Source organism: Typopeltis vanoorti, chromosome 21, assembly GCF_054136105.1.
Source record: "Typopeltis vanoorti isolate ZY-2024b chromosome 21, IOZ_Tvanoo_1.0, whole genome shotgun sequence".
NCBI classification, from domain to species: domain Eukaryota; kingdom Metazoa; phylum Arthropoda; class Arachnida; order Uropygi; family Thelyphonidae; genus Typopeltis; species Typopeltis vanoorti.
In genome coordinates this window covers 57,565,984-57,588,833 of record NC_143569.1, presented here as the reverse complement: position 1 = coordinate 57,588,833, position 22,850 = coordinate 57,565,984, and the positions used below count along the sequence as shown (strand labels likewise).

The 22,850-nt window shown below is 35.4% G+C and overlaps 1 protein-coding gene across 4 annotated transcripts in view; it reads right to left on the bottom strand.

The window, feature by feature from the left end:
• The window catches only part of LOC150094875 (acyl carrier protein, mitochondrial-like), a 109,521-nt gene that overhangs the window by 36,968 nt on the left and 49,703 nt on the right, over positions 1-22,850 (bottom strand). For all 4 annotated transcript variants that reach the window (XR_016550112.1, XR_016550114.1, XR_016550113.1 and 1 more), the window contains exon 4: positions 17,586-17,685. Coding sequence is in view for 1 of the 4 variants with exons in the window: in XM_090410919.1 (XP_090267045.1) it covers positions 17,594-17,685 (92 nt within the window). In the remaining 3 variants the exon portion in view is untranslated. The remainder of the gene's footprint in view (positions 1-17,585; positions 17,686-22,850) is intronic.

Sequence of the window (22,850 nt, the reverse complement as noted above, 5' to 3'; positions counted from 1 at the left end):
TTCTAAATTTAGTGGCCATTACCATAAAAATAAATTTTTTAAATAAAAAAAGCATTACATATCAATTAAGTATGTAACTCATCAGAAAATAAAGTGCTCACCTTGAGATGAATGCATTTATGATTTTTAATGCGCTTTCCTTGAAAACTAAGACACTTTTCAACAATAAACACTTTATATATATGGTAAACAATTGATGTACATGCATGCTAAAGGGTATTTCCCATAATATAAATTTGCTACTTATAACTACATGCGCGATATGGGCAGACAAATTTAACTAAGCTAAAATCTGATTTTTAAGTTGTGCGGTGAAAAATATATGAAAAGATAAAGGGTTACTTATTTGTAGACCGCGTTGTTATATTGAAACTGTGTTGTATAAGCACTGCGTTGAACAAGGGTTACTACAATTTGCATACCGCATTATATCAAAACCATGTTGTATAAGCACTGTGTTATACAAGGGTTACCTGTATATATTTAAAGGAGAGGGGGGGATGAAAAGTTTAGTAACATTGAACCTGATATCCACAAAATGAGATGGTCTGTTTTCATGATCTGTTATGTTATTAATACATGTAGACATTCTGAATGGCTTCTTCTGTAGAAAATAAAACCTGGATTCTAGAAAGGGAGGAAAGGGAACTCAATGGCTGAGATAGCCTAATAAAGTTCATTCATGCAATTTGGCTTGTTCAGAATCCAAGACATTGGTATTAGCAAACATAATTTTTAGAGTTGATTCAAGTACAAGAATTGTACATCAACTTTCAAGTGCATGAAAAAGTTTATGTCTGCAATGGTGAGAAAAGTAAATAATGCCATAAGCTACCTTTGATTATTTCATGATATATCATATACAGATGCTAAGCTATTTTGTCTGTGTACCCAGTATTCATACTAAATTATGCTCCATATATATTCTCAGAAGAAAAGAACTTTCATGTGTGTATGTGTATGATATAACACAGGGTTGTCCAAAGCACTGCCTGCAGCCCACGGTGCGATTTTGTGCAGCCCGCCTGTGGGTTTTGATTTTCATGAGCGAAAAAAAAAAAATGTGAATCGATTGCGCATTAGATATTTTAATTCTATCACTAATCGAAAATCTTGATGTTGATAATTTTATTTGGTGTTCTTACATCACTATATATCCACGTTTTTTAATATTAGATATGTCAAAGAAGTGTTCTACACTGTTTTGTTTCAATGTGCACGCTCCAGGTGCTCACGGGGAATGTGAGTGCACGATTAACGCACAGTTAGTGTTGTTCGTTTATTCAGCTTACGAGGTTGTGTCACATCTGCTCACCAAATTACTAGATACGCATTGTAATGTGGCCCTCAGATTACCTACGGTTGGACAGCCCTGATATAACATATTCATAGATCTGTTAGAGATTCTTGGAACTTGAATAGTTTTAGAAAATGTTATATTTTCTAGCTAGCATGATATTTTATGTTAAAAGCTTTCTTAATCTTCCCAGCTGCAACTAACAACAATGGTTGTTGCACAGTTGGGAAGTAAAAACATTTCAATTAAACAACTGAACTAACAAGTTATGGTCTCTTAAAAGCCAAGAGCAATTTATGTTTTTATGAAGAGGTATTTACATTTCACAACATTGTTGTATACACATCATCATCATAACAACTGAACTAAGAACTGTTTTGAAACAATATATTAATTTAAACCATTACTGAGATTCCTGGAGAAATTTTAGATATCATTGTATTGCCATGGAATTAAGCTAGGCAATGTGTTCCTGCTGTTAAAGTTCATATTATATACACACACTAAACTAAACAAATATATATATATATATACACAGTCATACCCCGATGTTACGCGGTAGGTGGGACCAACAAAAAGTGTGTAAGTTGAATTTGCATAACTCGGGGTATAATTTTACATGTAATTTATATATACAAACATACAAAATATTAGTTATTGGGACCAAAGGTTTACAAAAAAATATTTCTTAAAAAAATTTTTTAAGAAATATAATCATAATTGTAGTTTTTTGTACATAAAAAAAAGAAAATTATTTTGATGTCGATGGTTTTCATGAAATCTAATAGATTCGTCTCATGGCATAAAGTCTTTTTCTTGTCAAGCAAAATATCTTCATAGTAAGCCAATGATTTTTTTTTATTCCTTGCCTTGTGGCTACAATTCGTTCCTCGTTAGAATCTATGTCCTCCAAAATCTGTAAACATTTCTTAATTAAGCTGAGACCTTCTGTTAATTTTGCAATTGTCATGTGCTTTTCTGGCAGAACTGAATCTGAGGTTTCGGTCTCTTCACTAGTGCTTTGCTCACGCATCTCTATGAGCTCGTCGATTGTAAGCTCCTGTTTTGTGAGTCTAACAGTTCGCTGACATCTGCACTGTCGACTTCTAAATCTAATTGCCTTGCAAGGTTGACAACTTCTTCTATTGCCTCAGCAACTTAATCAGTTTCTGGCAACATTTCCGTTTCGCATTTAAAAAAGGATGGACAAAGTTTTTTTCAGATACCATTCAAGGTTTTTTGGGAAATTTCACACCAAGAATCCCAGATAATCCTTAATGTTTAAGCATCTAAAATATTAAACTGTTTCCAAAACTCTTTAACAGACAGTTGCTCATTTTGTCTCATAGCTTCATTCAGACTTGCAAACAAACGGAGTGTGTAGTATGCTTTGAATGTTTTGAGAACTCCTTGGTCCATTGGTTGAAGTAAGCTGGTTGTATTTGGAGGCAAGAAAACAACTTTTACACATGGATCAAAATCAAGTTGCAGGAGGATGACCAGGTGCATTATCAATAATGAGCATAACTTTAAATGGAATTTTTTTAAACTGGCAAAAACGTTCAACTTCAGGTATGAAGTGGTGACCAAACCAGTCTTTAAAAATAGAAGCTGTCACCCCAGCTTTAGAATTTGACTTCCAAATCACTGGCAAGCCAGCTTTAGATTTATTTTTTAGAGCTCTTGGATTACTGGTGAATGCAGCCAGCGCCAGAAAGATACGACTAGTGGTGAGGCGTGAAGCGGGACGGGAATACGTACATATAAGAAACTGCGTAACTCCAGATTCACGTATAAAACTTACGAGATGCACTGATAATATAAAAATTACAATTTTTAGAAAACTGACGCACACAGACAGATACCTTCATGCTTCTTCCCATCACTACCCTCCGCAAAAATTTGGTATTATTTCAACCCTAGCACATTGAGCCAGATCTTTACTTACAGATGAAACAGAAATTGAAAATGAACTCCATTTTCTTAAAAGGACTTTTGTCAACAATGGTTTCTCTCTTGAAAAGATTGATAAATTTTTCTCTTTCCATCACTCTACTGCTACTGAAGATTCTCCCCCCCCCCCCCCCGAGCTTTTATTTCATTGCCATACATCAGCTCTCTCCCCCCCAAAACCAGCAAAAATTCTTAAGAAATTCAACATTAGAACTTGCTTCACTACGTTTCCAAAACTTCGCTCCATACTAAGTAAACCTAAAGTGAAACATCTCCCTACTCAGTATCCAGGAGTCTACAAGATTTTGTGTGATTGTGGAAAGCCATATTATGGCCACACAGCTAAATCCATCCTTTTGCGTATGGAAGAACACCTGAGAGACATTTCCTACAATAGGACCAGAGCCAGCGCTCTCTCTAGCCACATTCTCCTCTCTATTAACTCAGATGAAGGCTGCCAACACCTCGTAGACTGGCCAAAAACTTCTAATATCCATGTGTGTTATGATGAACTCGAAAGAAAGATCATTGAATCCAGAGAAATTTCACTAGATTCATCACATATTAACAAGCCTTAGTTTCAATCTCTCTGATGCACACATTGCCACTGTTCAGTATTGACGAACTCGTGGCAGCTCACGCACATAGTCAACTTTAATTGGAACTCAAGCTCGCATTCCTGTTTTTAAATGCACTATTGTCTTTTATACTAGATCTGTTGATATAATTTTATCATGTCTCTGTCATTTTTTGTATAATTCTTTGCCTGTGATACCTGAAGAAGTTGAATCATTCAACGAAACTAGTTGTATCTTAATATTAAATCTTGTTGTTTTTTCATTCTTGGTATATAGTCATTTAAACTAATTTTTTATAATATTTCTACTAAGTAAAGATGAACAATAATATATATGTATATATATATACACAGGGTGATTCAGAACTCTTGGGCCAAACTTTAAGGGGTGATAGAACACACCTAAACAAGCAATTTTCGATTGGGGATTTATGAAGGGGAAGTGGAACAGCTGAATGCCGTCTTCAGATTTTTGAGGTCTCATTTAGATTTAGAGGGCTAGCATTTTGCAAGTTTGTGAGTGCGTCAAAGCTTCATGGGATGCTGTGAAAACTGAGACAGTGGTTAAATCATTTAAGAAGTGTGGCATTAGTAATGCACTGGATGGTATAGAGGATAATTTGTTGTATGAGGATGCAGATTCTGATTTAGAAGCGGTTTCAAGTGTCTCTTCATTTAGCTCTGGAGATGAATTTCGGAGTTTTCATGAAGAAGATTAAAAGATGGGACTCTTTATTAGTTAGATTAGGTATTTGTTGAAAGTAGACCAACTTATTACTTTATATTTGAAATACTGTAAATTCATTATAATATTCAGTGATAAAGTTTTTTTCCTAAAAATGTGTACAAAAAAAGGGGGTGCATCTTACATGCCGGCAAATACGATAAATATAAGTAGAAACTAATAAAAATTAACGTATTTTTTTCAGAAACCTTGATTTCTTGCAACCTTTTTATGGAACCCATACCACATGTATAACAAAAATTTTTGTTGAAATTAATTATCAAAGATACTAACTAAAAGACAAAAAATAATTATTTGGATATTCCATAGAAATGCTGGCTAGCAATTTTTTAAACAGAGCTAAAAATGATCAGGACACAGGGTTCTTTAAGTCCTGGTAGGTCTAGGACTCAAAGTTTTAAAGATCCAGCGAGAAAAAACCGTGAGAGGGTAAACATTGTAGGTTTGCTATCCAAATATGATAGTACTGAGTTAAGAAGAAGGGCGATGATAGCAAATGGTTTCACGCACAGGTTGTGTAGAAGAAATGGATACGAGTTTTGAGATGCATGGAGCGAATCTGTGTAGATAATGATGTAGTTGTGGTTCGTTGTAGTTGGTGGATTGAGTGGTGGAGATGAAGAGTTGTAGAACAGGTGCCCTCCATCGATGAGCTTTTGGATTCCTTGGAGATGTCACGTAATAATAATGAAAATTGTAGGGGTGCTTAAGACTCAAAGCTGTATAACTGAGAGGAGACCTCCACATAGCCTTTAAGGAATGCGGAGAACCGACCAGGGCTTCTGACTGAAAGTCCAATCCTCACCTTCTCGTGGTGCACCCTATTAGGTATCTACCTGGATACTGAACGAACGAGGATGGGCTGGCAATTTGGGATTATTTAGCTGACCAAATTGTATTCTTATGGGCTTAAACCAATATAGAAAATGATGGTACAACATGACAAAATTTCATGCAGGCTGGGACATTGCTCGGTTAAACAAGGCCTCCTTTATTTTCGCCAGGGAACCATGGTGAACACGAAAAGTCAGCTACTGGAACAAATCTGAAAGCACACCCCAACTCAACATCACCAGAGTTAAAGTTCGGTACTATTAACATAAGAAGCCTGAATGGCAAAGAAATTGAGCTAGCTGAAGAATTAGATAAGTACCAGATCAACATAATAGGGGTGACTGAAACAAAAAAGACAAAAACTGGTGAGATCTTTCTGAACAATAAATACAAAATGTTATATTCACACAATGACAATCAAGGATAAGAAGGAGTAGCCATAGTATTCAACACTAAATACGAGGCTAATCTTCTTGAATGGCAGTCAGTCTCAAGTAGAGTAATGTGGGCAAATATGAGAATGGGGAACTGGACAATGAGACTTATTTGTGCCTATGGTCCCACAGAAGGTTCTACTATGGTAAAGGTGATGAATTTTTGGAGGCTTTAGAAAAAGCAACTGACACAATGAAAATGGAAAAGTTGGGCTCTTGTTGGGGATCTAAATAGCAGAATAGGAAATGATTGTGAGACATACAAAAATATTTTGAGAAAATTTGGAGAAAAGAGCAAAGCTAATAATAATGGCAATTACCTGTTGGATTTCTGCTCAGGACATGGACTGGTTATTACTAACACCATTTTCCAACATAAAAATGTGCACAAATTCACATGGAGAGAAGAGGCAAGGAATAAGAAAAGTCTCATTGACTATGTGATTGTTGATAGTGATGTTTTCTCCCTGATGCAGGACACCAGAGTGTACAGAGGATTTGAAATTGGAAGCAATCACTATTTAGTCTTGAGCAGGATGAAATTGAATTTCATATTGAAAACAAAAACATGTAAGAAAGTTTTAAAGCGAATAACAGGTGAGCAGCTCTCACATGTGAACTGTAGACTAAAATACACAAATATTATTGAAAAAAAAAATGAAAGAGCTTGAGAACAGGAACCAAACCTTGGAGATCCATTGGCAAGCCTTAAAGAAAGCCCTGATTGATTCAGCCAGAGAGGCGTGTGGTGAGGTTGTCTGCAAGGATTGAAAAATCAGAACTCCACAGTGGACACAGGATGTTAAAGAAGAAAGCATATCAAACGTTCCTGGCAAATAAGTCAGCTTTTGCTCTTAGAGAATACAGACACAAATGTAAGAAAGCGAAACACTGTAAAACTAGCTAAACAAGTCATGAGAGGACTTTGGCAAGAACATAGAAAATAAATATCAAGAAGGTGTTAAGATATTCTGGTGATTGTAGAAGAAGCTTAGAAATGGAGTAAAGAGTGCTGTAAAAGGAGTTAGAGATGATAAAGGTAACATGAAAACAGGAGAAAAAGATATCCTTGAAGTATGGAGTAATTATTGAAAAACTGCTAAATGAAACAAGCAGTGATCACAGCACAGTGGTAAAAAATACTGCCCAGGCATGCAGTCAGGAATACATATCCATACTTGAAGTAGAAAAAGCCATCAAAGGCTTGAAATGTGGAAAGGCAGCAGGAGTAGATGATATTCGACCAGAAATGCTGAAGTATGGTGGTATAAAAGTCTTACAGCGGCTGCATTGCATAGTTCAGAAAGCCCGGACAGAGGGATGAATTCCCAATGATTGGAGTAGAGCTCTAATAGTACTCATATATAAAAAGGGAAATAAAACTGAATGTGAGAATTACAGAGGTATTTCTCTACTGAGTGTTCCTGGCAAGATCTATGCAAGTATACTTGAGAAACGGTTGAGAAGTATTGCGGAAGAACAAGTTGGATTCAGGCCAAATAGAGGCTGTCAGGATCAGATCTTCACTTTATGACAAGTAGTTGAGAAAGCATGGGAATATAACAAAGTTCTGTATTTAAGTTTTGTCGATCTGGAAAAGGTATGACAAGGTGCCAAGAGAGAAGCTATTCAATACGCTACAGTTATATAGTGTCAATGGGGCATTATATCAAGCAATAAATAAAAAAAATAAATAAATTTTAGCCTATTTTTTCTACCCACTACTGGGTGAAGGCCTCTCACATTGTGGGAGGTTTTGGGTCTACTGCTCCCATGTTGATCCAGTCCATATCAAGCAATACTTAGTCTTTATATGATTTGTGAGTCAGCAGTTAGAATTGAAGGAAGTACAGGAAGATGGTTTAATGTTAAATCTGGTGTGAGACAAGGATGTACATTATCCCCTCTGTTATTGATTATCTATATGGATCACATTGTGAAGGAAAGTGGTATTAAACATGATATCAGAATTGGAGTTGCTTTATGCGGACGAGGTTATACTTCTAAATAAATCCGCTACAAGTTTGCAAGATTCCCTGACTAAATTGAATAACTGTTGTAATAGATATGGTATGAAGGTCAGCATTAAAAAGACAAAGACAATGAAAATAAGTAGAATTGTTGAAAATGTCAACTGTGTTGTGAATGGGGAACTTGTGGAACAGTAAAACATTTCAGCTACTTAGGCATGATTTTTACTGAAGATGGTAAATTAAATATGGAAATAGACAACAGAATCAACAAAGCTGGTATGGTAGGAGGTCAATTGAATAAATTCATATGGAATAAGAGAGAAATTAGTTGGAACACTAAATTAGCTGTATACAAGACAGTGTTCAAACCAGTTTTAACTTATGGAGATGAGAGCTGGGTCAGAAGTAAAACACTTGACCAAAGACTAGAGACTGCAGATATGAGAGTCCTGAGAAAGATTAGAGACATGAAAAGATGGCACCAATGGCAATATCATAATAACAACAAGGAAATTAGGAAAGAACTTGACATTGTCAGCATCCAGGAATGCGTTAGCAGAGCTAATCTCAGGTGGTATGGTCACTTAAACAGAATGGGTGAGGAAAGATTAACAAAACAAGTGTTCTCTGCCAGGTTGGCAAGAAAACGACCCAGAGGAAGACCAAGATATAGTTGGATTGATACGGTACAAAGTGCCTTAAACGATAGAAATATAAGATCTGTTAATGTTGGAGTTTTGACAAGTAACAGACTGATTTGGAGGAAAATTGTAGATAGGAAGTTAGTAATGATGTAAATTTTTCATTAATACTATCATATTCTGTACACCTCTTGAGGGTACATGTCAGAAATTTGATGATGATGAAAATTCTAAAAAATTTCATTTAAAAATAACTTAACACTTTGGTTTGATTCCATTGAATCCTGTGTTTTTGTGGATAATACACTGTTTGCTAAACCAGATTTATTGGATTCTTTAAGTGAAATATATTCTTGATGTTCATGGCAAATTTGTGCAAAACAACCAGTCTGTTCATAATAACATAAGCTGTTATACTGGGGAATTCTGTAAACTCCAGATTAAGAAAGCAGAAGATATCCCTGTTGTATTTGGTAACTTCTAACGTTTACTAGTAAAGAAGAAGAATGGAATAACACAGCCAAATAAATTAAAACGGCGTGTAACATCATAAGCATGGGACGTGGTGTATCAGTCATTGTTTATTGAGCGTGTTATATAGTTTTTGGCGAAATTTGCCAAATGACAGAAACTTTATTTGCTGAGTATGAAGAAATCATGTAAAGGGTATCAAATTATTCAACAGATAACATATTAGATAATTTGATCATAATTATGACTGATAAAAAACTGTTTCTTTCCTTCTCGGATCTGATTAATTGGTAACAAAAAACTTGTATGCATATAAATGAGATGTGCTGTAGTGAATGGAAAACTTTAACTTAAATTAAGGGGATATTAAATCCTGCATAGTTTTAAAACCGAATAAGAAACTCAAAGATCAGAATCAGAGAGTTTCTTGCCGAATATGGTAAACTATAAAGTATCTATCGGTGACACTAGCGTTAGCCAATGCAAGTGATCCTAGTACATAGTACAATACCGGGCAGCTCGTTGCAAAGGTGGTAAAGTTCTGATCGCTATTCTTAGGTATTTTCCATAATGTAAAAACACATTTCCTAGGAAATGTATGCTGTTATTACATTATGGAGGGAGGTCACTACCCAGACCGGTTTCAGCCTTTTTTGAGGCTTCATCAGTGAGTAGCTAGACCTAATACCGAAGTGTATAGTGAAAAGAACTTATGTACTCTGCAAACGAGTTTCCTAAACAGGTGCAACCATTAAGTACTTAAGAATAAAGAGCTAATAAGCTTCATTTCCTAGGAAATGTGTTTTTACATTATGGAAAATACCTAAGAATAGCGATCAGAACTTTACCACCTTTGCAACAAGCTGCCAGGTATTGTACTACGTACTAGGATCACTTGCCCTTCCACTTACTTGCTGCATAACGAAAGAACTCTTTGGGATTTCCTTCAGCCTGCTCGACTAGATTTCTCTCATAATTTGATTTTGCATTCCTTGCCTTAGCCTTGTACTGCTCATGAGTTTGCTTGTCACCTTTCTCTTTATATACGCTCCACAACATTTTCTTCTTCTGCAGCTCAAGCTTAATGATATTACTCATCCATGGATGAGCTACATGGATGATATTACTCATTCATGTAACTCCGACCTGATTAACCCTCCTTACTGTAGATATAATTTCATATTGCTTCCTCTAGATCTCCCAAGTCAAAAGCACAAGGTCACTTTCATCAAATGGAGGCAATGTGGTCACATTGGTTATGGATAGCTATTCTGATGTTATGACCAGATACAATACTCTCTCACACCCGTAATCCCCTCCATCACACTGCCTCAAGTAATTATCTCTCAGTAGGCATATAAATTCCATTTCCTTTCTGCCATAATCATATGGCAGAAAGGAAATGGAATTTATATGTAATTCCTTCCAGTCTCATCTCCATATTTGAAGTCCCCTATAATAATCACTCGACCTATACTCGTATAATTTGACAATTCATGTCTTCCAGATCATCTGTGAAACTCCATGGCCTATAGCAACAACCAACTGTATATTTTGTCTTACTGGCCTTAATCTCACACCAAACTGCTTCAAATGAACAGCCACCCTCCTGTCTACCACCTATTCTTTTTGGCTGCAATTCATCTGCTATCACCAACAATACTCCTCTCCCCATCCTATTTTCTCTGTCTTCCCCGAATATATTAAACCCTTGACATTCCATCCCTGTAACTACATCATCTGCTCTTAGCCAAGTCTCACTAATACTTATAACTTTTGGCGAGGTTGTAAACCAATGCCCAAAACTCCTCCCTCTTGTTCCTGATACTTCTGGCATTATTATAGAAACTGCAGTCTTTTAATGCCCCTACCTACCTTTACTTCCTGAAATGACTACCCTAGTCAATATTTTTGCTTGAAAGACTAGATTCTGCACCTGGTCATTTTCACACTCACTTGCCTCATGAATGACTTCATGCAAACTTGCCTGCTTCCACCCTAATTCCTTAAGTTTTCCTGAATTTGTGCTTCAACATGCTCGTGAATAAAGCTCTCTCTAGAAACCTACCACCAAAACCCATTTAGATGCAGTCTTTCTGCATCTAAATGGTTTTCTTTTCCTTCATTGTCTTTCTTTCTGTCAAATACAGATCACAGATCCACAAATCCTACATCTTTCTTTCTGCACAACCTATGTATAGACTCATTAGCTAGCAACACCCTTCTCCTCAGTTCACCCTATCATAGCGTGGTAGGAGTCTTATAATCTTCACCTTCTTGCTCTTCACTTTAGCCTGTTCTAACAACTCCTTCACATCCTCCCTCATTTCTCGCCTCTCAAATCATTTGTGCTAACCAAGACAATCATTTTCTTTGACGTACCTTTTTGCATCTGGATGGCATGATTACTATCTTGAATTTTTGCATCAGGGAAACATGATTTTGTAACAATTTCTTTAAGTACTCCCCGATCATTGAGTCTCTATAAATAATTTTCTCCTTAACTTGTTTTTCTTTTTTGTTCGCTCGGTCTTTATTAGCACTTTGGAGTGCCTGCTTCTTTTTCTTCTCGACCCTAATAAGCTCTTGCTGCTTCTGCAATTTTTCAATTTTGCATTTTGTCCTGTGAAGGTTAACATTCAAGCACACTATTTCTTTTTTAATGTTCATTTTGTTATCCTCTATTTCTCAGCTGCACGTTTGACAATATCATTTTCCATCCTACCATTGGCACTGTAACATCCAATAACATTTGCTGCGTTCGTCATAAGCACTCACTTTTGAAACATTTAATATACACTCTCTCTCTCTCCAGTTTCAATTTCCTTCCACATATCCTCTACTTTTTTCAACGAATACATTTCACACACACTGCACAAAATCCCCCGACAATGTGGTCTTTGCCACCATCATTCTACCACTCATTGGTGCCATACCGACAAATCATATTAAAAAAAAAATACAAGTTTTACTTGCAAACTAAATAGTTCAATCACACACCCATTTAAAACAAAAACTACGATAAGTTAACCTAATGTTATCAACTAAAATATGAAAAAGTTACTTATCTTTCAGGAGCACTAAATCAACTCTACACACACACACACACACACACACACACACACACACACACACACACACACACACACACACACACACACACACAATATGACAATATCAGCACAGTTAAAACAGCAGATGATGCTATACAACTTAGTATTTTTTAGTGTTTTCTTTCTCATGGCCTCATCTTTGTCTACATCAATCAACAATACCACCACCTCACCAAGAAACTTGTAGTCTCTTGTAAGACTGGTCCATGCTATATTAATGCAAGCAAAAGCCAAGCATTTTCATTCTTTTTGCCATCCTCGCTGGAAAAACTTGCAACACCTGAATGTGCAGGGACCATTTTTAAGAATCAGAAGTGCTTAACTGGTCATCTGAAATTTTTAACACTTCTTTCTGAAGCCTCCTGATTTTGGGAACAAAATGCTTATGAAACTAATCCTTTGTAATCCCTTGTGTTAACCTGGCCTTTTGCAAGTTGTGGTAGATAACAGGTATATTACATGCATGTTGTCTTTTAATGCCCTTGGTTTTCTTAGTCAGGCCCACCATAATAAGTGAAGTCAATGGATCCATCTGCATATGAACCAAAAAAAAAAAAAAAAGTGCAGACAATTACAATTTTGTCTTTGTAATTTCTCTCTTAAAGCAGGATGAATAACAATGTATAAGCTTGAAAACAAGACTACACATAAGGATATAATGTTATAGTCAGACTCCACCCAGCCTAAATAGCCAATAGTATATTGCCAGCACAGCAGCTGTAACTAAGACTTGAATTGGTGACGCATGTGAAAGAGTGCATGCGCGCACACACACACATCGTCCTTTGAATGTTGTTTTACTATTCTTAATATACTCTGAAGCTGCCTTTTATAACAAGTAGCAAAATGTAAGAAACAACAAATCCTTTTTACATGTATTAAATCATTATTCAAATGTTTAGTTACCATGGCATTATGTGGATGTCCCACTTTTGGCCTTATCAAAATAAGTTTTGGATTAGTTGAGAATATGTCTGTTGCTTCAGTACAGTCAGAAAAGGAATCTAACAATTTCAATAAAAATTATATCTCAACTCTTTTACATAAGTATTCAGACTTATGTGTTAATTATTCATATTCCTGTGATGAATCTTCAGACTCTGTGGGAGTCTCCATACAATAATAACAATAATTTTCTATTATTTAACAAAGTCACCTTCACACTGAAACAAATCAAATCAAACAAATCTGAAAACAAACCCCAACTCAACATCACCAGAGTTAAAGATCGGTACTATCAACGTAAGAAGCCTGAATGGCAAAGAAATGGAGCTAGCTGAGGAATTAGATAAGTACCAGATCGACATAATAGGGGTGACTGAAACAAAAAAGACCAAAACTGGTGAGATCTTTCTGAGCAATAAATACAAAATGTTATATTCAGGCAATGACAATCAAGGAAAAGAAGGAGTAGCCATAGTATTCAACACAAAATACGAGGCTAATCTTCTTGAATGGCAGTCAGTCTCAAGTAGAGTAATGTGGGCAAATATGAGAATGGGGAACTGGACAATGAGACTTATTTGTGCCTATGGTCCCAGAGAAGGTTCTACTAAGGTAGAAGTGGAGGAATTTTTTGAGGCTTTAGAAAAAGCAACTGACACAATGAAAAAGGAAAAGTTGGTCCTTGTTGGGGATCTAAATAGTAGAGTAGGAAATGATTGTGAGACATACAAAAATATTTTGGGAAAATTTGGAGAAAAGAGCAAAGCTAATAATCATGGCAAATATCTGTTGGATTTCTGCTCTGGACATGGACTGGTTATTACTAACACCATGTTCCAACATAAAAATGTGCACAAATTCACATGGAGAGAAGAGGCTAGGAATAAGAAAAGTCTCATTGACTATGTTTTCTCCCTGGTGCAGGACACCAGAGTGTACAGAGGATTTGAAATTGGAAGTGATCACTATTTAGTCTTGAGCAGGATAAAATTGAATTTCATATTGAAAAGAATAACATGTAAGAAAGTTTTAAAGCGAATAAAAGTTGAGCAGCTCTCAGATGTGAACTGTAGACTAAAATACAGAAATAGTATTGAAAAGAAAATGAAAGAGTTTGAGAACAGGAATCAAACCTTGGAGATTCAGTGGCAAACTCTGAAGGAAACATTGATTGATTCTGCCAGAGAGGCATGTGGTGAGGTTGTGTGCAAGGATAAAAAAATCAGAACTCCCTGGTGGACACAGGAAGTTAAAGAGGCAGTGAAGGAAAAGAAGAAAGCATATCAAAAGTTCCTGGCAAATAAGTCAGCTTTTACTCTTACAGAATACAGAGACAAATGTAAGAAAGCTAAACAGTGTGTAAAACTAGCTAAACAAAAGTCATGGGAGGACTTTGGCAAGAATATAGAAAATAAATTTCAAGAAGGTGGCAAAATATTCTGGAGGTTGTTGAAGAAGCTTAGGAATGGAGGAAAGAGTGCTGTAAAAGGAATTAGAGATGATAAAGGTGAAATGAAAACAGGAGAAAAAGATATCCTTGAAGTATGGAGTAATTACTTTGAAAAACTGCTAAATGAAACAAGCAGTGATGACAGCACAATGATAAAAAACACTGACCAGGCATGCAGTCAGGAATACATATCCATACTTGAAGTAGAAAAAGCCATTAAAGGCTTGAAATGTGGAAAGGCAGCAGGAGTAGATGATATTCGACCAGAAATGCTGAAGTATGGTGGTATAAGAGTCTTGCAGTGGCTGCACTGCATAGTTCAGAAAGCCTGGACAGAGGGACGAATTCCCAATGATTGGAGTAGAGCTCTCATAGTACCCATATATAAAAAGGGAAATAAAACTGAATGTGAGAATTACAGAGGTATTTCCCTACTGAGTGTTCCTGGCAAGATCTATACAAGTATACTTGAGAAACGGTTGAGAAGAATTGTGGAAGAAAAGCTTGGTGAAGAACAAGCTGGATTCAGGCCAAATAGAGGCTGTCAGGATCAGATCTTCACTTTACGATAAATAGTCGAGAAAGCATGGGAATATAACAAAGATCTGTATTTAAGTTTTGTCGATTTGGAAAAGGCATATGACAAGGTGCCAAGAGAGAAGCTATTCAATACGCTGCAGTTATATGGTGTCAATGGGGCATTATATCAAGCAATACTTAGTCTTTATTTGAGTTGCGAGTCAGCAGTTAGATTTGAAGGATATACAGGAAGATGGTTTAATGTTAAATCTGGTGTGAGACAAGGATGTACATTATCCCCTCTGTTATTCATTATCTATATGGATCACATTATGAAGGAATGTGGTATTAAACCTGATATCAAAATTGGAGATGTTAATGTCAGCTCTTTGCTTTATGCGGATGATGTTATACTTCTAAATAAATCCGATACACGTCTGCAAGATTCTCTGACTAAATTGAATAGCTGTTGTAATAGATATGGTATGAAGGTCAGCAATAAAAAGACAAAGACAATGAAAATAGGCAGAATCATTGAAAATGTCAACTGTGTTGTGAATGGAGAACCTGTGGAACAAGTAAAACATTTCAGCTACTTAGGCACAATTTTTACTGAAGATGGCAAACTAAATATAGAAATAGACAACAGAATCAGCAAAGCTGGTATCGTGGGAAGTCAATTGAATAAATTCATATGGAATAAGAAAGAAATTAGTCGGAACACTAAATTAGCTGTATACAAGACTGTGTTCAAACCAATTTTAACTTATGGATCTGAGAGCTGGGTCAGAAGTAAAACACTTGACCAAAGACTAGAGACCGCAGATATGAGAGTCCTGAGAAAGATTAGAGGCGTGAACAGATGGCATCAATGGCAATATCATATTAAAAATGAGGATATTAGGAAAGAACTTGACATTGTCAGCATCCAGGAATGCGTTAGCAGAGCTAATCTCAGATGGTATGGTCACTTAAATAGAATGGGAGAGGAAAGATTAGCAAAACAAGTGTTCTCTTCCAGGTTGGCAGGAAAACGATCCAGAGGAAGACCAAGATATAGGTGGATTGATACGGTACAAAGTGCCTTAGACGATAGAAATATAAGATCTGATAATGTTGGAGTCTTAACAAGTAACAGACTGATTTGGAGGAAAATTGTAGATAGGAAGTTAGTAATGATGTAATTTTTTCATGTAGTACTGTCATATCCTGTACACCCCTTGAGGGTACATGGCAGGAATTTGATGATGATGATGATGATGACCTTCACACTGTTTTCTGTTAGGAATAAATACAACCTCTAGTTGCTAAAAAAACATATCAACAGTTCCTTCTAAATTCCACAACACTATGTACCACTATATTCAAATTTTTATGTTCTTTCCAAATCTTCTCATGCCTTTTGTTAAACTACTTTTACACATAATTTAGCTTTCGTGTATTGTTCTCTATATTCCCATGCTGACTTACTAGCCAGGAACTTCCCAGAATTGTTTCTTTAATTTCCTATCTTCAGAGGTTCTTATCTTTTTTCTCCTTGCAGAAAATTTAATGCTTCTGTGGCTGAATCAATGTTTTTTTTTTTTTTTGTCACTCAGTGTCTAAGGTATGTTTCTCTTTTCAAACTGTTTCATTTTTATAATTTTTTTTTTCTCCCAATAATATATATTTGAATCTATAGTTTACATGTTGGAATCATTTAACTTTAATTGTTTTCAAAATTTTATTATGCATTCTCTTTCTCTCCCTCAAGTGTAATACTCATTTTATCCTGCCCAACACTAAACAGCTTCTTATTTCAAACCCCCCTCTGAAGACATCACTATGAACGGTAACAATCTATGAGATTTTTCTTGTTTTGTGTGTTGTTTCTCTGCATGAATTTATGCATGGTGAGAGTAATGACTAGTCTGTATCCTTAGAAGAAATCTATCACATATTCTTATTAATTATGACTATGTCCATGTTTCAAAAAGATAGCTTTGGATTTGATTTCCTAATCTGCCATCTAGGTCTCCAATAAAAACCAAGTTTGTCTTATTTAATGAAAGAAAGTTTTATGACTGAAAACTATACATCAAAAACAGGAATTTATTAGTCATTAGTCAAATAAATAAATTACATCTCTAGTTTCACTACCTAAAAAGAGAACTGGTGGCTTCTTTGGGGCTAGACACATCAAAACAAATATAAATAAAAAGGTCGTGAAGTAGATTAAACACTGAAAAACCTTTACAATGCTAGACAGTAAATGTAGAAACATGCGGCATGCATTAGCTATCTAAAATTAGGTAATAGAAGGTGATTGTTGGCAAAATTGAAATCTCTAATGTGGAAAGTTTTAATGAAAGATTTCCATATATTACTTAGTGTCAGGCCTTGGTTTTTATTGTATGTAAACAGAGCAATTTAATATTAGAATAGAACTAATAATCAGTTCTTCCAGTTTATATAGAATTTTGTCTTCTAACATCTAGAATTCATGTGAAAGAGGGAAAAAAAAAAAAAAAAAAAAAAACCTTCAACTAATGTTATTAACCACTTTTTTTTCTTTTTTTTTAATCTCTCAAGCCAAATACTATACTCTACACTAGAACTTGAAATGATACTGGACTTTTCAACAGGACACTAACCATTATCATTATTCATACACATCTTCTCTATCTGCAACATACCGCACAATAGCTTTGGGAGTGATAAGATTTTCTGCATGCGAATCTGGAATTTCAAACCCTGTTAAAAAAAAAAAATCAATTTTTATTTTATTTAGTATTTATTTATTTTCCCCATTTCAATTTAACACTATTTTGATTCCATTATTAAGTTCAGTACTAAACAAAACCTGAAAGTTAGTTGATAATTATCTTTATGGCAACAAGGTGATCATCTTTCCCTTCATGAATATTCAAGTAGGTATACTGGTCACATTCTCTTTAAAACAAATCAAAATCAATGATTTTAAATACTTAATTTTAATCATTACAGATTGGTTATGGGTTTCAGCTCCTTTCATATTAAGCTTAGCTATTTGTATTACTATTTTTTGCTGATGTCATGTAAAACATATCTAACACAAATTCTGCCTTTTTTTTCTTTCTTGGTAGCATTTTCAAAACATATACCACTGGTGATGGAACCTTTCTTCTAAAAAACATATTAATAATTAAACAAAATTTCTGACCATAGCCAAGTTAATGATTATAAAATAGAGAACAAAATAAAACTGCCTGTATAACTTTTATCATCCATTGATTGGGTAGCTGAGAAATCACATGAGAAGAATGAAACTGAATTTATTGAGTTACAAGACAACTTCTTCAAGCAGCACATAACAGAAGGAACTGTCACATGCTGATATAATCACTATAGTGATTATAGTGTCAGTTAAAGATGTAAATATTCTGCCTCCATTTGGTGAAAGTGATCATGTGGTACTCATTTGGTCAAGTTTATGAATGTTCATTCAGAAAAGGTTACATACTAAACTACAGAGCAAGAAATTATGACCACCTGAGGAGTATGGTGTGTTCTGTGCCATGGTATCAGTTGTTGGATGGGAAGGATATTGACAGACCAAATTAACTTAAAAATCTGCTATTGGCTGTTGCCAAATAGAGAAATTGTATGACTATAATATAGATCTCTATTTAATTTTGAAAAGAATATGATAAAATACCAAGCAAAAAAAACTGTACAAAACACTAACAAAACACTCTGCATGGCCATAAATGGAATCATATATAGAGCTGTATATGGTATGTAGAATCATATATCACACATATACACAGCTTATACAGGGTGTTCGGGATAAATTTGACAGTTTCGTAAGGAAAAAGAAAATCTTCTTTGTATCTATTAAATTTAATGAATTGACAAAAAAACATTACAGGCAGAGTTAATTACAATACTATCAACAAGATTTACTCAAAATAACCACCATTAGCATCGATCACAGCTTCAATTCTGCTTCGGAACCTCGAACAAGCTGATGCTACAGTCTCCCTGGGAAGGGCCGCAAAAACTGTTTTAATTTTATCCATTAACTGGGCTTTTGTATTACTGGAAGTGCGATTGGTGTCTTTTTCAACTGCGCCCCATACAAAATAATCCATGGGGTTAAGGTCTGGGGAGTTTGGAGGCCAAACATTTGGACTGGTGAAGTCGTAGAAATTTTCAGACAACCATTTTTGACTTTTCCCAGAGGTGTGGCAAGGGGCCGAATCCTGCTGCCATACATACGGCCTACCATTGGCTACCCTTGTTATCCAGGGCTTGACTACAGTTAGCAACTCCACGAACAAAGCCCGAATTCCAATGCCAGGGTTCTTCAACACCTGTTCCTGCAGATTTGCGAGGAATTCTGCTGTACGAACGCAATCAGATCGTCTGCTAGGGATCTTTCTTCTTGCTACATCCTCGTAGTCACCATTGCAAGTCTCTAGTTCATGCCTGATTGTTTTTACTGTATTCAGGGAGCATTGGGCAGCAGTCGTAATATCCTTATTTTGATGGCGGGCACGAATCATCATGATACAAGTTATTCTCTTCCATGATTCAGGTGGGTTCCAGCTATCCATCCTTTCTGACATCTTGTATATGAATGAAGAAGGGTCCAAACTTTTAAATGAAGAGAAGTGTGTGTTAATACATGTAACTTACGGAAAAATATAATTAATTATAAATATGTCAAATTTATCCCGAACACCCTGTACCTGAGTTGCAAAGTGTCAGTAAGATTGAAGGATGCACAGGAAGATGGCTTGATGTTAAATCAGATGTGGGTGAGGATTATATACTATCTCCAATATTATTATCAATCTATATAGAATGCATTATTAAGGAAAATGATGTTAATCCCAATATTCAAATTGTAGATGTAAAGCTTAATTCTTTACTGTATGCAGATGACTATTCCTCCCCTCTTAATTTTTTATTTATTTTTTTCTAAATACTAATCCCATAAATGCTAGATTGTTCAACCTATAGTGCATTATGTACAATAATTTTTTAATCTGCTTTAAGTCTTCAATGAATTTTAGTCAAATTAAGTACTACTGTGACCAAACTGGAATGAAAAATTGCCAATGAAAATACAAACTATGAAAATCACCAGTAAAACATCAACTACTTTGGCTTGGTTTGAATTAAAGCTATGAGGGCATCGTGTCTGTGAATTGCATGTCTTCCTCCAGTTTGCCTTTTGTGCCAAATGAAAAGCCAGGATTTATGAGAGGGGGAAACCATGCTACCTCCATGTGAGACCAGCTAACTCACCTTCACTTGGCCATTTATAAAACGTTTTCACATCACAGGTAGGATTTGAATCCAGGTTTCTCCAACTGAAGGGCAAATGTCACATCTTCACAACTGCGTAAGTTGCACTCTCAAGTGGCAAACTTACAGAATAGGAATACGATAGAGTTCAATTACTTGGGTATAATTTTTTTAATGAAGAAGACAAATTTATGAAAACTGAGCTGGTATAATGAGAATCAGTGGAATAAATTTATATGGAGCAAGAGAAATCAGGTTAGCAGTACAAAACATGGTGTTTAAATCAATTTTAACTGAAGACCACAGATATACGAGTTCTGAGGAAAATAAGAGAAATATTTCAGATACATAGATAGCTTCAAAGGCAAATGAGCATAATCAAAAATGTTTTGATTTACAGCTGAAGCAACTAAGGCTATGAGGCTAATGTATTATGCCTGTAAATTATGCACTCTTTTGGTTCATGTTTTGCAAGATGAAAAACCTGAGCAACTTGGAGGGGAACCCTACTTTCTTATGAGACTGGCTAACTCACCTTCAATTGAAAAGCCTTGATAAAGGTTATTTGCATCCTAGATGGGATTCGAATCCCGGTCTTTACAGAAAAAGGGCACCACCAAACACGTTGAACTACAGGGTTTGCTTCAATGGCAAAATCATATTAAAAATGAAGGTATATAATCAACTCGCATTACAGCAAACACCATTATAATAAACTTGATCACAATAAAAAAGTACCAAAGTCCCATCTGCACAATACTATAATAGAGAAAATTCACTATAGCAAACTATTCCTGGTCTCCATTAGTCTGATGAATGAGAGTCAGCTGTACCAGAAAAAGAACCTGACGTTATAAATATTTAAGTGTGGAAGCAGAGCAAATTAATCTAAAAAGGTATGATCACTTAAAAGAATGGAAGATGAAAGACCTACAGGGTGATTAAGATATAGGTAAGCTGACACAATTATGAATGCTTCTCTCCCACAGTCCACTTGAACAAACCATATAACTCCATATCCACAAACCCTCATAACCTACTCTTTGCTGATGGATCATATTTACCACAAGAAGTAAGTCTTTATATACCAATCCTAAGAGAAAAAGTGTGAAGTAATTGGCATAACATGCACAACATTAATATTTTTTAGTAGAAAGGTTGGAGGAAAAGGATAGGATTTCATCACATACCATGGCTGATTTTATATACCACTATACACTCACATGTCGAGATATGGGGCAAAATATCATCATCAATTTCCCAGTGAATACCCTGTGTTCACTGGGAAAAACGGGTGTTCAGGCTATTATGACAGCACTACATGATTAAGTTTACATTATTATTAATCTCCTCTCAACAACTGTCCTCTAGATTAGTCTATTACTTATCAGCAATCCAATATTGTCACATCTAACATTTCGTTCTCCTAAAGCACTTCTGAGTAAATCAATCCACTTAGACTTTCGTCTTCCTCTCAGTCTTTTCCTGCCGATTGGCATCAAACATCAGTTTTGCTAATCTTTCTTATCCTATTCTGTTTAAGTTATCACGCCACTTTAGATTAGCCATGCTCAAACATTCTTGAATGAAAACAACATCAAGTTCCTTCCTAATATGATTCTGCAACTGTTGCCATCTGTTCAGGCTCTTAATTTTTTTTTTTTAGAACTCTCATATACGTGGCAGCTAATCTTTGATCACGTTCTTTAATTCTAACCCAATCCTCAGATCCATAACTTAAAACTGGTTTGAAGACTGTCTTGTGTGCTACCAGTTTAGTGTTTTGGCAAATTTCTCTTTGATTCCATAAAAATTCATCCAGCTAGCTCTCAACCATACCATCATCATCATTAAATTTCTGATATGTACCCTTCAGGGTATATATCAGAAATTTATGATCAACTTTTGATCAACAATTTTTTTTCCAAATTAATCTGTTATTTGTCAATACACCAATATTATCAGTTATTTCTGTCTTAAGGACCTTTTTCTTGTAAACTTGGCAAAGAACGTTTGTTTTGCTAATCTTTCTTCTCTCATTCTATTTAAGTGACCACATCATCTGAGATTAGCTCTACAAACACATTCCTGAATGCTAACAATGGCGAGCGCTTTACTGATATCCTCATTTTTAATGTGATACTGCTACTAATGCCATCTATTCACTACTTAAATCTTTTTTTTCAGAATTCTCATATATCATCTGAAATCTACACTCTTTGAACAAGATTGGTTTGATAGTGTCTTGTAGATACAGCTAATTCAGAGTTTTGAGTGATTTTCTTTTTATTCCATATAAATTTATTTAGCTGACTTCCTACCTTACCTGTCAAATTTACTACCTCTGTTGTCTATTTCCATATTTAATTTACCATGTTCACTAAAAATTGTACTTAAATAGTTTAAATGTTTTACTTGTTTCTACAGATTCACCATTCAGGATACAGCTGATGCTTTCAATGTTTCTGCCTATTTTCATTGTCTTTGTCTTTTTGATGCTCATTTCCATACAGAATTTATTACAACAGTTACTCAATTTACTCAGAGAATCTTGCAGACATGTACTGAATTATTCAGAAGCACAACATCGTTTGCATAACGTAAAGCTAAGATTAGCACTGCCA